This window comes from Momordica charantia (assembly GCF_013281855.1).
Source record: "Momordica charantia cultivar OHB3-1 chromosome 6 unlocalized genomic scaffold, Mcharantia_2.0 BLBB01000006.1, whole genome shotgun sequence".
Classification (NCBI taxonomy): Eukaryota; Viridiplantae; Streptophyta; class Magnoliopsida; order Cucurbitales; family Cucurbitaceae; genus Momordica; species Momordica charantia.
Genome location: NW_028275164.1, coordinates 26,322,416 through 26,338,627, shown reverse-complemented (window position 1 = coordinate 26,338,627; position 16,212 = coordinate 26,322,416). Strand labels below are relative to the sequence as shown.

The following is a 16,212-nucleotide window of genomic DNA, read 5'->3' as shown; positions in this document are numbered from 1 at the left end:
CACTATTTTCTATCCCAAAGTAATTATTTTCTTTTTGGAAAGGATCCCAAAGTAATTCCCTCTTTATCTTATTGCAACCATGATTCATAATCGATAGGAGTCATTAAAAAAACCGATGAACCGAAAATCCAAATGCGAACCAATCTAAATCCACGAGTTTGGTTCGATTTAGATAGAGGAAAATCTCAAACATTTATTTTGGTTACTTTCAAGTTTCAAAAAGATAAAAAAGTTTTCGATTGGCTCGGTTTATATAAAAAACTCAAAATCTCGGACCGAACCAACCCAATAACAAATATAATTTTGAAAAACCCTAATCTCCGCTTCCCTCTCCCGCTCGATTTCTCAGTCGCTCTCGCTCGCCATTTTCTCTCAGATTCACGCAATCACGACTCGATTCTGCTTCCCTTTCGATTCCTCAGACGCCGCCGGACTGCTCCCGCCGCCGTCGCCGCCGCACTCCAGGTTCGATTCCGCCGCCTTGAAGTTCGATTTCCCCATCTCATATATATAAAGATGATAGTTGTAAATTTGCTTTTTGCATAAATTTTCTTGGTCCAGTTTCTTTTTCCAGTTTGACATTCAAGCTCAACGAATTGGCATCACTGCCCATTTTTGTTTAGTTCACTCATTTATACCTTTCATTTCTTTATGGGTTTCCTGAAAAAATGTGCTTCTTCCATTTTATTTAGCGCCCCGCCCACCAAGATCCGCTGTTCTTTGGTTCACACTTCCCTCCTTCACCATCGCGGCTTACAGGATCGTGGCCCGATAAATCCTGTCCTCTAACGAAAGACCCAATAAGCCCAAACCGAAAATCGACCGAACCCATCGGTTCTGTCTGTCTCTCTCTCTATCTCGACAAGCCCTCAGGTGACTGTGAGATCTCTGCAGTTTTCTCGCATCATCATTCTCTCTACTGCTCTCTCCATAGCACCAAAACCTCCGGGTTTCTCGCCCCCTTTCGGTATTATGTTGTTTATTTCCTTGTTCTTAATTTCAGTTTCTGTTTATGTTCAATCTCTTCACAGTCTCTGAGCAATGTTCCTAGTGGTTAACTCTCGATTATGGACCTTCCTACCGTTGTTATATCTGAAATTTGGAACTGGGTCGATCCAAATATAAGCACCTTTCTGGAGTTTAGCACTTGGTTGTTCTGTAATTTTTTTTGAATGCTGTTTATCGCTTTCGAGACGTTTTCTGGAGGACTTGGTGTGATTGTTTTAATTACCAAAACTAGAAAGCTGGTCTCTTCAATTGTACCTGGTGATTTCAATTTGAGAGGTGAAGTTGGTTCTTTTTTTCTTTCACAGGTCCGATGATTTACACGGCTATTGACACCTTTTATCTCACTGATGAGCAGTTGACGAACTCACCTTCGAGGAAGGACGGGATTGACGAAGCCACTGAAACCACTCTTAGAATCTATGGTTGCGATCTTATCCAGGAGGCTGGCATATTGCTTAAATTGTATTTTCTTGCTTTAACTCTATGCCATGGTTTTTATTTATGATATGGGAGCAAGAGTGTGTGTGTATATACTACAGGTGTAGTTTTACATTTTTTTTTCGTAAATTGCTTCTTTCAGGCCTCAAGCTGTCATGGCTACTGGACAAGTTCTCTTCCACCGTTTCTATTGCAAGAAATCATTTGCCCGCTTCAATGTCAAGGTTACTGTCGTTGCAAATATTATTTTTTTCTGTAATTGAATGGAAGGTAAATAATAACTAAATCCTACTTGGATTGGTCTAACTACAGTTATTTGTATTGCTCCATTTTGTCTATTCTAGCCTACTAGAAACTTTTTTTTGCTAAGACCTCTCTCGCCCCTCTAAACCTTCCATTCCTTCATTATCTAAAAAAATTCTTATTTTTATGCTTTTGTGTGATCTTCAACATTTTAGTAGACATAATCATTGCTTAATTAAGTCTGATAGTTGTATAAGCTCTAAAAACGTCAAGGATTTACATTTTGATTCCTTTTCTTTTTAAAATTCCTTTTTTTAGCGCGAGCGTCCATGGGTATAGGGGATCAAAGCTCCAACTCCTAGTTATTAAAAAAAAAAATATTTTCTTTAATTTTTCTGATGTGATGCTTTGCTGGTTTATGACAATCTCCTGCAGAAAGTTGCTGCTAGTTGTGTGTGGCTTGCATCAAAGTTGGAGGAAAGCCCGAGGAAAGCCAGACAAGTAATCATTGTGTTCCATAGAATGGAATGTCGAAGAGAGAACTTACCCATAGAGTTCTTGGACCATACTCTTAAGGTTTGAATTTGAAGTTTTAACTTTAGGTTTCATTTTCAATCTTAAGATCCATGCTTTCCTCATTCTTAAACGCATGGTTGGAAATCGTTATTCTTTTGTTATATAAAATATTGTGCAATCTAGCTTTGCTAATATATTCATATATATTCTTTTTGTTTGTGTCTTGGCGATGTTATAGTTGTTTCATTATTCTTTTACATTTTTCACTTAATTGATCTCCTATTTTTTTTTTAAATTTAAATTTTAATCTTTACAGTTTACATCAAATTTTAATAATTTTGTTGTATTGACTTAGAAATATGCTGACTTAAAGATGGAGTTGAGCAGAACAGAGAGGCACATATTGAAAGAGATGGGCTTCATTTGTCATGTTGAACATCCGCATAAGTTCATATCGAACTACCTTGCGACCCTTGGAACACCTCCAGAACTGAGGCAAGAAGCTTGGAATCTAGCCAATGATAGGTATAACAATCAAAAGTTTTATTGCCATATTGAAATTCTCTTGCACAGCTTGGTTCTACTCTTTTGGATTGGAAGCCCTTTCTTTAGATAGGGCTCCTCCTTTTTGGCTTTTGTTTTTGTATGCCCTTCATATGCTTCTATTTTCATTTGTCATAATGAAAAGTTCGGTTGCTTATCAAAAGAAATTCTCTTGCAAACTTATATCTTGTATAGATTCAAAGAGCTTAAGTAAGAAAATACAAAATAAATCTTATAAATTGCTTTTGAGTTACAGTTAACACAATGAATTCTATTAAACGAGATTGATTGGTAATGTGGATTGTATCTTAATGACTGCCTTATCTACTGTGCATGTATATGTTTGTGTGTGTATTGTATCTGTACATATATACGTTATATTGGGAGGCAGTCATTAGGTGAATTAAAACGTAATTTCCTTGCTGAAGTTAATAGGAGGTCGTGGGTTTGGTCATGGTGGAAAGGGGGATTTTTCTTTGGACCATTGAACTTGTTCTTGTGCCCAATGTTTCTTGCTTGTAGAAAGGGACTACAATCCTTAATCATAACCTCTTTGAATGAATATGGAAAGTCAAAGATCTTTAAGAAGGTTAACCTTCAGAATGGACTTTTGTTTTTAGAAGGTTAAAAAAGTACCTCAAAAATTGTATTACCTAATTTAATTTGCATATGATACATAACTTTTTAGGGTCTTGTCCAACCTACCTACAGTTCTCCTTGAATCTTTTAGACTGGTTGCTGCACGACCAAAGTGGCCAGTGACTTTAAGGTTCTCAAGAGCTAAAACAGATGTCAATACAGCCGTTGGATTTCTTTTAATCTTTTTTTGTACATACTTTGGTCAGTGACTTTAAGGTCCTCGAGAGCTAAAACAGATGTCAATACAGCCGTTGGATTTCTTTTAATCTTTTTTTGTACATATTAGTTGTCCATATGTAATAGCTCCCACGGGGCTGGTAAGGGCTTGCGGCTTCTTGGTCATACTGGCTTAGAGGTCTCAAGTTCGAACCTTAGCACCAAAAATCCTTGATTTCTCTTGGGTCCAGCCTTGGGGCAGGTGTGGGTACCCTGGTTATATGGGAGCAGAGCTCCGACACCCTTGTAAAAAAAAAAATAGTTGTCCATATTTATGTCAATATTTATGTATTGTTTTTTCCTTATTTGTATGTGGTTTTTTTTCTAAGAAGACATTGTATTTGATTTAGAATATAGAAGAAATATAAAAATTTTATTTCTTCCCAAATTTCTAGTCCATCTCATTGTCTACTACCAAGTTCTTTGCTTGAGAACCTAACTGCGTTTAAGTCTCTAATGACCAACCATGGTCCTTGGGTGCATGGTCTCTAATAAGAATCCTACACAGGCTTGTAGGATTCCGTTAGCATATTTACAGACTAATTACCTTTTGTTGATAGTATTAAGGAGAATTACACTCTAGTTTAGACCTTTGAGAAGAGTCTGATGCTCTCCAATTTAGTTCTATTCAAGACAAAGACTGTCTTCTCTCTCCTTTTCAATTACTAAATACAAATATACACATATAACCGACTTACTAACTACTCATAAGATCAACACATAGTACATCTCTCCCCTAGCTCTAATTATCTATAACTACCCATAAAATCTTCAAAGTACAATTGCTACCTGCCCCCAACCCTTAATCGACCTTTCAAATTCTGTGCCAAGTACAAGTGTAACAGATTGGAGGCCTATCAGATTGGTGGTAATTTGGCATACTATTGGAGTAGAAGATCTTAACTTTAAATCTTACATATTTATTCCTCCCTAATTTGAATAATGATAGTCTATATGTTTGCCTCGATAGTACAACTAATATTCGTATATGTATGAGCAGGGGTGTTGAATAAATTAAATAATTATTTTTTAATGGTAATTAATTAAACTCAACCTAATCTAATAGTTGAAAGGTCCTGGGATTAGTGGTAATTATACATGGACATATCACGAATGTGAACATTTAGAAGATTAAAGTTCTTTTAATACTTCGAAACAGAAGTTCTATATTGCATCACCGAATCAATCTCAATATTGCTAGTACATGCTGAATTATTATTATTCTCAAGTAGTGTGATAATTTTTCCCCAGTAATTGGTATTATTTTATGAGAATTTGTAATACTTTGAGAGGATATTTTTTGATGAAATATACATTGAGAGGACATTTGGGGGGGGGGGGGGGGGGGGGGGCAGGTTAGTGTTCTCTCTCTTTCTCTCTCGATAATTATGGATATTTGATACATGTTATGGGTACGTAATTATTTCCCTTAGGGGTGCAAATTTCTTTTGTTGTTGTAACTTGTAGTTTTGAACTAAAAACTACATCTTATGTAAGTTCTCGTGAATATTCCATGCATGCTAATTGCTATGGGAGTGTGTGCTTGTTTGAAGTTTTTTGTTTTGTTTTGTTGTAGTTTTGAACTTTATTTACTCTCTCTATTGATGTTGATGGATATCCATGTTAGCTTTTTAGATAATCGGCTGGAGTATGGTGACTAATGAAAGAACCTTTTAGGATAGGTAAGAGATGGAAATGAAACTTATACTTGCATCTGTATTAGTGTGAATGATACCTGTATTTGTTTTTTTTAAATAAGAAACACGTATATTTATGTATTTGTGTTAACGAACTTTGGGGTTCCCTAGAAGTGTCACATGTACTTTGTTGCATTTGTGTGAAAGAAACTTAAGTTTCTTCTTAGTTACCTGGGAAAAAATCTAAAAAATTCTCATCCCAACTGCAAAGCCATGTGTGTGACTTCTAATTTTAGTTTTATTTGGCCTCATGCTTCTTGTATCACACATTACCTGACTGTATTAGCAGGATATAACTGTAACAAAATGTTGAGTGCACTGTTCAAATTCCTTCATACTCTCTCATCAAAGAAAAAAAAACCCATGTTATATTAGAGCGTTTAATTTCATTTTTCTTTTTTACATGGAGTAGTTTGCGTACAACCTTGTGTGTCCGATTCAAGAGCGAGGTTGTGGCATGTGGGGTAGTATATGCTGCTGCTAGAAGATTTCAAGTACCCCTTCCTGAAAATCCACCTTGGTGGAAGGTGTTCGATGCAGAGAAGTCGGGCATTGATGAAGTCTGTCGAGTTCTAGCACACTTGTATACCCTTCCGAAGGCACAATATATCCCAGTCTGCAAGGATGGAGACTCATTTACATTTTCTAACAAGTCATGGGATTCACAATCTCTTCCAGTCTCCAAGGTCTTCATATTTTGCTTTGCTTATTTTTTATGATTTTGTCTTTTTGTTTAGTTAAAGGATTTTGAGATTCAAATCTTCAAAATCCACTTGGCAGTTGCACCACTTGATCGAGCATGAATGCAAATATTGCAGTTTTGAGCAGAAAAACTCCATTTACTTGGAAGTTTGTTGCCATTGCCAAGGAGGAAAATTGGAGTGCAGTGTGGTGTTTTTGGTATAGACCTCCGTTGCATAAGTTGATTCTTCATCTTCCCTTTCGCAGGAAGTTCCACAGAGTAGCCCAGCAGCCAACGACGATGTTTCTGCTGTCAAAGTCACTCCAGGAACCAATCCTGAATCAGGTGGGTCCAAAGATGAGTTGGTTAAGTTAGCCCTACACAAACTCAAGGAATCTAAGAAGAGTGATGATGAATCCAAGAGCATTCCTTCAGAAGCCACTGCCAGGGAGGAGCTCGTGCCGAAATCAAAATCTGATCGAAGAGCTGATATTGGTGGAGAAAGGAGCAAGGACAGAGAGAGGGACAGGGATAGGGAAAGAGAGAGGGACAGAGACAGAACGAAGTCCCGAGATCGGGATAGGGGCCGGGATTCTGACAGAGAACGTGAGAGAGATGATGCAGACAGAGACAAAGTCAAGGATCGAGCTCATCGATCGAAGGATAGAAGCAAGGAATCAGGTTAGATTCTGAATATGATTGTTTCATGCACTTTGAGACAAAAGAATATATATGGACTTCAAATTGAATAACAATATTTGCAATAATAACTGCAGGAGGGCATTTGGAGAAACCAAGACACCACTCATCGCGAGGTACTGGTTTATTTATTTTTCCCTGATATTTGGTTAGAGGGTCTTCCCCCTACTTCTATTTGTCTACTTACTTTTCACGTTTAATGAAAATTTACTTGGTTCTCGAGTCTCTGTGGTCTTTACTATGTGATGGAAATTCTTCGCTTTTTGTTTTTGTTTTGTTTTTTTCAGATCGTGATTACCATGGCTTGTCTTATTCTTCACGCGATAAAGATCGCCATAGGCATCATTGATACAACGGGATCAGGTGAGCCCGGTGCCCGCTACACTTAAACTGGAATCACGAGCTAGGTATTGATTTGCATACTTTCTACTGATGTACATATTGTGCCCCGTGCCCGCTACAAATTCCATCGACTCATGGGGGATGTTGTTGTACTAACAAAAGGTCACCGAAGCCCATGTTATTAAAAGTTAATTTACGTTAACATTTTTATGAAGTTATTAATACTTATTATAGCTACAATTACAATTATTGTATAATCTATAATAGCAGTTTTTTAAAGCTATAAAAATTTGTGTAGCAATTCTTCAAACATCAAAACATTTTTATGACTTTTGTAAGTGTTGGTCTTTCATAGCATGGGTTGTCATGACTTTGCTCAAAATGCCATAAAATCTCTACAAAGTTATTATAGGTCTTCTTTGTGGCAGTGCTTGTGTTCATATTGATCAATACTTTATTAGAAACTCTTTTTAAAAAAATTTAATCTAAAAAGAATTTTTATTCAAAAGTATTTCTAGAAAAAAAAAAATTCTAAACTACAATGTTTGACAAACTCACCTTTAAGTTATAAATTCTTAAATTTTAAATTAGGTGGACTAAATTGTTACTACCGTTAAACTGTGAAAACAAAATCATGACATACTTAAATATATTGACTTAACCATTAATTCTTTAAATTATATGGGCTAATTAATTATTACACGCCAACATGTTGTACTAAAAAAAAGGTTTATAGACTAAATAACATCAAATTTATTTTATTGCCAAAATAATGATAATAAGAAAAATAAAATAAAATGAGAAAAAAAAGAACCAAATGCAATCAATTAAGTTTTCAATACTTATTTTAATTTTTAATTTTTAATTTTTCTGTGGTCGCATTATATGTTTAAAACGGAAAAGATCATGGGCACAGACCATGAACCTTGTAAAATAAAAAAAGATTATTTTTTTCAAATTTGTGCCACTAGAACACAACTCATCTAAGGGAGAGTGGAACTTTTCACTAAACTACTTTATTTCTTTTAAATATCTAGAATTAAAGTGAAATGTTTTGAATTAGAAAAAGAGTATAAAAAATAGCTGAACTTCAGTCCGTGAGTATTTTTTTAAAGTACAACAAATGTGGAAATGGAAGATTGAACCTCGAACTTTTAGATATATGTCAATTATCGATGAATTATTGTTCGTTTTGACGATGAGTGACAACATTTAATACAGATTCACCAAATAACTATAAAAAAGATGATAATATGAACTGGAACCCAATTGTAGTATTAAAAAACAAAAGAAAAAGAGATAGCAAAAAATTGGTAGAACTTTATTTATTTATTCCTTTTTCTTTTCTTAATTACAAATCATGCATCTTCCTACACAGTTATTGGGCAAAAATTAAAATAAAAAGAAACAAAAAAGAGAGAGAACATTTGTTTAAAGTTTTGTATGTGTAATATTAATGGCATCCAACAAATTGGTGTCGTGTGTAATGCACACTCCTCTTTCTTGAGAATTGATAAAAGTAGAACTCTTTTTGCTCCTTTCGCATGCTCTTCATGATGATTAATATAATGTTCATATATTTCTCGACTTTTCGAATTATTTTCTTTTGATTTTTAAATTTTCAAAAGGTGTATTTTAATCTTTCTAACTTCCAAAACTTATGCTATTCTAGAATATCAACTTTTTCTTCCAACAAATTAATGATCACATGACTTCGAGTATATGCATTAATGCGTTGACATGAGCATGCATGTATTTGAACCATACAAATGTTGGGAATGTGACTAAATTAAGTCTCACATTGACTAGATAAGAGGAAGATTATGAGTATTTAAGTGAGAGATAATATTTCTATTGGTATGAGATCTTACGAGTGAAACCAAAAGCAAAACCATGAGAACTTATGCCTAAAGTAAACAATATCATGCCATTGTGGAATGTATGGAGGACTCGTTGTCCTTAACAAGTGGTATAAGAACATGATCTAAATTTTAAACCTAGTTGTGTGTGAATGAACTCAGTTACCAAACAAAAACGGATTTATTAGAGGTTTCTTTTTGTAGTTGACACCAGGTTCCCTCAATGTGTGATATGTGTGGTTGTGCTATATTTGGATGTGTTTGGCAACTCTATATAAGAGGAAGCTCTCCTTGCTTGTTGGGAGTGGATGGATGAATGACTATTTGATGTAAGATACAAGTGATATTTTGTTTGTGGAGATGATTGTTAGAGTGCAAACAAAGTTTTCTACATTGGTTAGGCAAGATCCATAGTAGGGAAACAATTATCTCCATTGGTATATGAGATATTTTTGGTGGAACAAAAAACAAAGCCACAAAGATTATGCACAAAGTTGACAATATCATACAATTGTAGAGATACGTGGTGGTCTGTTGTCCTTAACAAGTGGTATTAGAGTCATGGTCTAAATCTAACTGTGTCGATCAAATCCTTAGAATTCTAACAAAAAACTAGTGAACCTCGTAATCGTATGAAAATTGTGGATGAATCTCCAAATCAGACAAAAAGTGCTCTGAGTGGCGAGCAAAACAAGCTCTATCATGTTTGGTAGACTGATAGAATGCGAAGGATAGCTCTATTAAGTTAGGTAGACTGATACGAAGAGGATGCTTTGTTTAAGGAGAGGCAGAGCCGACTTAAGCTATAGGCGAGTAAGGCAATCGCCTAAGACTCCCAATTCTAGAAGCGTCTCGTATTTTTAATATAAATATAATATATGTATAGTATTTTAGTTTTTAATTATAAATGAAATTTAAAATATAAAATAATATACTTTCCATAAAATTTTCCTTATAATATTGAAGATACAAACTAATAATTCTCTGGAAAATTAAAAATCCATGATCGAGGAGCTCATAAAATTTACATCATTTCAAATTGGTTAACTTTTATCTTTTTTTTTTTCTCTTTGCAATTTTTTTCAAATTTCTTTAAAAATATCAATCATTAATATAACTTCCTCAAAACTCTTCAAGTTTATGTTGGTGACTGTCCATATTTCTTATATTTTTTTCACAAATAAACCCTTTCAACTTCTCTTTAGAAAATCCGTAAATATATATTTGGTAGCTGGTTAATAATTTTAACTTTCTCTCTCCCCCTCACCCTCTCTCAATCTCAAATCATGTTGCCAAATAGAGCAACCTCACATCAGAATGTTAAGACATATGTATCTAATCATAAGGTTCAGAGTTCGAATCCTCATTCCATAGAGAACGGTTATGGGTCATGATGAATTATCATCATATGTTAAAGAGAAAAAGTTGATAAGCATTATGTTTTTCTAATCACTCCGATGTAATTATCCCAAAAAAAAGTGGGGTTCCTTAAAAAAATTAAATTATAAAATTGGAAGAATTTTTTTTTATGGGATTTCTCCACCTCGAGAACCACCATTGGTATATTTTATGGTTTTAATTTCCACTCATATTTAATTGTGAATTTACTCTAATTTCCTAATCCATTCTTCTCTCTCATCACTTTAAAATTAATTAAAAGTAAATTTGGAATTACAAATATTTTACTCACTTACAAGATTTGATGATGGTTGATATTTATTAATTTTTTCAACCCCAGAGAGAAAATATAGAGAGATTCTGTATGCTTCTTGTTTTGTACCAGCCACTTCTCTCTTTCTTACATTTGGTTGAAGTTTTATTTATTTATTTTTTCATCATTATTATTTGAAAAGATTCGAATCATATATATTTTTTAATACGTGGGTGGAGATTGACCTTACAACCCCTGGTTGGAGATATGCGTCAATTATCGTTGAGCTATATATTTACTTTGACGATTCCAATCATATTTTAATTTCTAGATTTTGAGGTGATTTTTATAACTATAATTTAAATTAAAAAACTCTATTGTATGCCGATATTTAATACTTTATAAGTGTTTTATTCTTAGCCCTAAACTCCACATTAACTTCACTAAAATGACCTAATTTATGTATTATATTTAACAAAAACCTTAGACCAACCTCTTTCAAATCTATATTGGCTCAGATATATATTAACTTAAAACATAAGTCCATATTACCTATATTAGTAGAAATTAGTGGAGAATTTATAAGGTTTAATTTGCAGTCCCCAACTCCCCAAGTCCTACTAGAGTTTGGTCAATTAATATAAGTCCATTAAGTTTCATCTAAGAGATATTAATTTGATTTAAAAAATATATGTAAGAGATATTAATTAATTGTGAAAGGGCACCATGTGGCTTGTGGGTGTAAGTTGCATGTCACAAGTTCAAAAAAATTTAGGCAAAAATATAGTTTTGACCTAAAAAGTATTTACCCAACTTTTAATTTGTTTCTTAAAGTTTAAAAAGTTGTATATCAATCTCTCACATTTTAATAAATTTTGAATTTGTCTTTACTTCGAAAATAAATATAATAATTATGCATGTGTTGATACGTGTTTTTGGATGGGGTGACACGTCAGTTGTTGTCTTACATGGCGTTAATGATGTGTGCTTCATTTGGTACATGCAAACAAAAACTTGCACGTGTGGTGCTCGACCACGTATACTTAGAAGTTTAAGTTAGTAATAAGTCTATTGGTTTCCAACCGAGCTTAATTAAAATGCAAGAGATCAATTGCACGTACCTTTGAAAAGGTGAGACTTCGTCTTTTATAAAAGTTGAGCATTTTTTTTCTGGTAGAAAATTGAAAGATCTCTTGACTGTCGTTCTTTTCCTGAATGTCAGTGGATTTCCTGCTTCCCAAGTTTGGAACTAATTAGTTGAGCCCTCTCTATGATGTTCGAGGCCATCCCTCCTCGTCTTTCAGGTGTTCGAGCTAATTAAGGTTTGGACATATGTGTCCAAGTGGAAGAGGACCATGTAATTGATGAAAAGACTGAATTAATGTGGATTGTGGTTTAGCTCATATATATGTCACATGTTAAAAATATTTAGAAGGCTTTTTCTTTTTTGAAAAAAAAACGCTTGATATTTAACAAAAATTTAAAAATAAATATATTATATGAAATCATTTAAAATTTTCAAAATTTGACTAAATCTTAAGGAAGCTTTTAAAAACATGGAAGATAATAAACAATATTATTATTAATTAATTTGTTCTTCCTTGAAAAACTAGAGAGGTAAAAACTCATTATTAAATTTCTTAAATAAATATTTTAATAAATATCTTGTTCTTTTGACAACCTAAATATAGTAGGCTTAGACGGTTGCCCATTAAAATTAGTCGAACTGTGCGTAAATTAACTTGAACGCTTACAAATATATAAAAAAAAAATTATGAGCTCTATTATTGTGCAAGTCTCATACCATATAAAACGAGTAGCTGCATATAGGATATTAACATCTACTTCTATATTTTACTCTCAATTAATTGTTTCCATTTTTGAGGGTCAAAAGGGTTCCTAAAGTATATATGGTACGTAGAAAAAGAACCTAACAAGTATAGGTTTCATGTAATTTTTTTTCTTTTGTTAATTAGGATTTATAATTAATTTTTAGGTAACAATGAAATTTTGGTTAATGGAAGAATTATTAATATAATAAAATAGCTCCGAAGAACTCCTTTTTTATGATACTACTAAAAGATTTTCTGTAGACATGAAATACTAAAAATCAAAATGTGATAGAGAAAAAGTGAGAAAAAACTAATTAACTTTCCCACACCCTCCAAAAAGAAAATAATCCACAATATTAAAAGAAAAATATTATAGTGTTCACTGTTCACATGATAAAAAGTCAGTAAATAGAGAGAAAAAAATCTTAGAGCAACCAATTTTTTTTTTTCTTTTGAGGCAAGAGCAACCAATTAATATGATATTATGTCTTCAAATTTGGGGACCTAACTTATAAAAAAGGGTAGCCCTAATTTCATTAATGCATCATGTATTAAAAGTTTTTTTATATATATATAATTAAAGAGAGAGGTTATATTTTTATATAGATACACAGATATAAAAAGGGAAATCTTTATTATTATTTTTCGCTAATATTGGAATCTTCATCAGGTTTTCATTTTAGTTACATTGTATCTAAAGTTTTTATTTTTTTATTATTCTTCTTCTTTTATCCCTTCTAGATTCTTTATTAACAACTTGTAAAACAACATTCATTTTGAACGATGACACTTTTCATGCCTGATCTTAATATATGTTATAAAGTTAGTTATATACTTTATGTATTTTTTTCAACAAATGAAATGGTTTATTGTGTTGATGCTGGATTTTGCCGAGCTGAATAGATCAGCCTGCGTCGAACTCGATCGGACAACCAAAATCGAATTGGACGGGTAGTTAACTTATATTATAAACTTTCGTTGTTAGGTCTCTTATATTTTCAACGTGGGATCCTTAACATGTCTTCTCAAGAAAGTGTTTCTTTTGTATTCACCAATCTAGGTCGAATTCCATTTTAAAATCAAATGCTCATTTGAGCGTTTGGACTCTGGTACCATATCAATATTCATGAGTTTCGTTTCAAAATTAATTAGTAAGGAGATGAATAGTCCATTTATATCGATGTGGGATCCTTACCTAGGTGGGTCCTCTCCATTGAGTGGCCAGTTGAACAGATTTGACCTCATAGAAGTGATTGGTCCACATATGATGTCTAATTTTAACCTCCAACCAAAATGCTTTCAAACAAGTATATATATATACATATACATACACATGCGTGTGTGTTGCAACAACATTGCTGATCAGATTAAAGTTTGATAGAGCTTCAACATGGGAGACGACAATTGGGAAAAGCTTCAGCTGCCAAGTGCTAACGTTGGAAGATTGATGAAGAAGATAATTCCTCAAACGTCAAAGATTTCTAAAGAAGCCAAACAGACAATGCAAGAATGTGCAACAGAGTTCATCAGCTTCGTGACAAGTGAAGCTGCAGAAAAGTGTAACAGAGAGAATCGTAGAACTCTCAACGGAGAAGACATTTATTGGGCTTTTGGTGCTCTTGGCTTGGATAACTATGCCGACGCTACCGCCAAGTACTTGCTCAACTACAGGGACGCCCAAACAATGAAGATTCATAACAAACATTGTGGATTTCAACAACAAGGAGAACATAACAACCATGACGACAACGGTGACGACGACGGGAAATTTTATCTGGCTAACAAGGGTGAAAGTTCTCAAACAAATTAGCAAACTATGTATATTATCTAGTATGGCTCGTTTAGTAATGTTTCCGCTTTTGTATTTCTGTTTCTATTTCCTTATTTTTAACGAAGAAAAATAGAGTATCTCCAACACTTATGCATTCAAGAATGATAAAACTATGTTTTTATTTATGTTTTGGAACAAATTGGTAATGGGAACAGGAATAAACATAAGTAGTTGTAAAATGCTTAGATTATTTCTTAAGAAAATTCGAAATGAGAAACGAGAAACGGGAGCGTTATCAAACAGACACCCAATGTCTTCAACCAATGTTCCAATTTCGTTTTCTCCGAACTAATTTTCATTAAGATCTATAGCCTCCCGGGAATCTCATTCTAAAATCACTTGCGAGAGACCTAATCTTTTGACGTAGAACTTCACGGAGGGCACAAATCCTAGCCAACAGGACAGTCTCTACATCATGAGAAGAAGAATGTAGCTCACTTATATTATAAACCTTTGTTAGGTCTCTCATCTTTTCAATGTGTGATTTTATTAACAATATCATTTAATTGTTTGATGGTAGAATAATGACACAATAACATCATGGATCAAAATAGACATTTTGAACATTTAAGTACTAAAATAAAATAGGAACATATAGGACTCTTTGGTAGTTAGGTTTCCGTTTCTTGTTTTTTACTTCTAATTCACAATTTTTTAGAATTATAAATGATTGGTAACTGTTTCTGTTTCTTGTTTCTCATTTTAAGAAATGTTTCCAAAATTGGATAGAAATTTTAAAAATTAAACACGACAAAATCACTCACAATCTTTTAATTGGAGATATATATTAATTACGGCTGAGCTAGCTATATGCTCACTTTGTTGGCCACGGTTATTTCATTTTGATTATTATACATATATTTTAAAACATAAGTCATGTGATGTCTCACATAAGTTTTTTTTATTAAACACGATACAAAAGTTTAATACAACGACAAACAAAATTTTAAACAAAATTCCTAAGCAAAAAAAGAAAATTGGGTAGAATTAAGTATGAAAATAGTTCAACGGAATGCCAAACACTTAGGGGTCATTTGTTTCGTGGGAATCCAAGATATCCATTGGACGGACATCTGTATTCCCACGTTTGTTTTGTTGGGAATGTATGATACTTAGGCATCTTGAGATACAAGTTTTGGATGCTTTTTTGAAACGTGGGTATATAAGGTTCTCGTGTTGAGGGCATCGGCTCTTTACATTTTTGCTTCATTTTTTCCATATATTTTCTCTTTCATGAATTTTCTTTATTTTTCCCCCAAAAATTTTTTATTTTAATTTTTAATTTATAATTTAAATAAAATTAATGGACTCATTGTCTAATATTTAATTTTATGCAATTAAATATATTTGTATATTACATTTACATATAAAATAAACTGCAATTAAATTATATAATATCTTGACTTATTTTTAATATTTTGAAGGAATTATATTATTAATAATATTTATTATCATAAATATATAATTTTAAAGCAACAATTTTTTTGACGACCAATATATCTGTGATATTTTTCCTCTTAAAAAAATATAATATGATGGTAAGATAAATAAATTTTACCCAAGATAATACCAATTGTATGATGGCCTTTTTGGAAAAATATTAAAGTTGAAAATGAAATATATATTGAATTAATAGAAATTAATTTATTCTACAAAACAACATATAAAAAAACAAGATATTAAATTAATTCAAATAAATCTATTATATAAAATGAATTTATAAATTATATGAGTATTCGTAAGAGTATTTTTGGAACATTTTATAAATTTAACACATCTCAAAGAACAAACCCTGCAAAACAAACGTGACTATCCAAATATTTCCTGACATCCTTAATAAATTTTCCTACGAAACAAACATGGATATCTGAAGATGTCGGACATCTGAAATTTCGGGCATCTGAAGTTCTAGGCATCGATAGATGTCGGGCATCTATATTTCAGAAAAACAAACGATTCCTTAGAGCCTTGAGGTCCTATTTACTTTGATATTTCAAGTTCGAAACCTACATTAGT

General features: G+C 32.9%; 1 protein-coding gene and 1 pseudogene across 4 annotated transcripts; both read left to right on the top strand.

Annotated features, from left to right (window-relative positions):
* Positions 1–309: 309 nt before the first annotated feature.
* On the top strand, positions 310–7,361 carry RCY1 (arginine-rich cyclin 1). 4 transcript variants are annotated; one of them, XM_022290372.2, is made up of 9 exons: positions 310–465; positions 1,314–1,470; positions 1,589–1,670; positions 2,125–2,265; positions 2,561–2,730; positions 5,713–5,986; positions 6,249–6,663; positions 6,759–6,797; positions 6,969–7,361. In XM_022290372.2, exons 2-9 carry the CDS (start codon positions 1,319–1,321, stop codon positions 7,028–7,030), a joined length of 1,335 nt encoding a protein of 444 aa, XP_022146064.1. In that variant the 5' UTR covers positions 310–465; positions 1,314–1,318; the 3' UTR covers positions 7,031–7,361. The 4 variants fall into 4 exon arrangements, with proteins under 4 accessions (XP_022146064.1, XP_022146063.1, XP_087981806.1 ...); XM_022290371.2 differs by lacking the exon at positions 310–465 and adding an exon at positions 796–967; XM_088125680.1 differs by lacking the exon at positions 310–465 and adding an exon at positions 801–967 and having other exon boundaries at positions 1,364–1,470.
* Positions 7,362–13,732: 6,371 nt separating this feature from the next.
* LOC111015264 (nuclear transcription factor Y subunit B-4 pseudogene) lies at positions 13,733–14,299 on the top strand (annotated as a pseudogene).
* Positions 14,300–16,212: the final 1,913 nt, after the last annotated feature.

Coding starts and splice junctions, on each gene's coding strand:
- RCY1 (XM_022290372.2), top strand. CDS start 1,319: ATGATTTACACGGCTATTGACACCTTTTATCTCACTGATGAGCAGTTG. Junction 6,664..6,758: donor GGATAGAAGCAAGGAATCAG/GTTAGATTCTGA, acceptor TAATAACTGCAG/GAGGGCATTTGGAGAAACCA. Junction 6,798..6,968: donor AAGACACCACTCATCGCGAG/GTACTGGTTTAT, acceptor TGTTTTTTTCAG/ATCGTGATTACCATGGCTTG.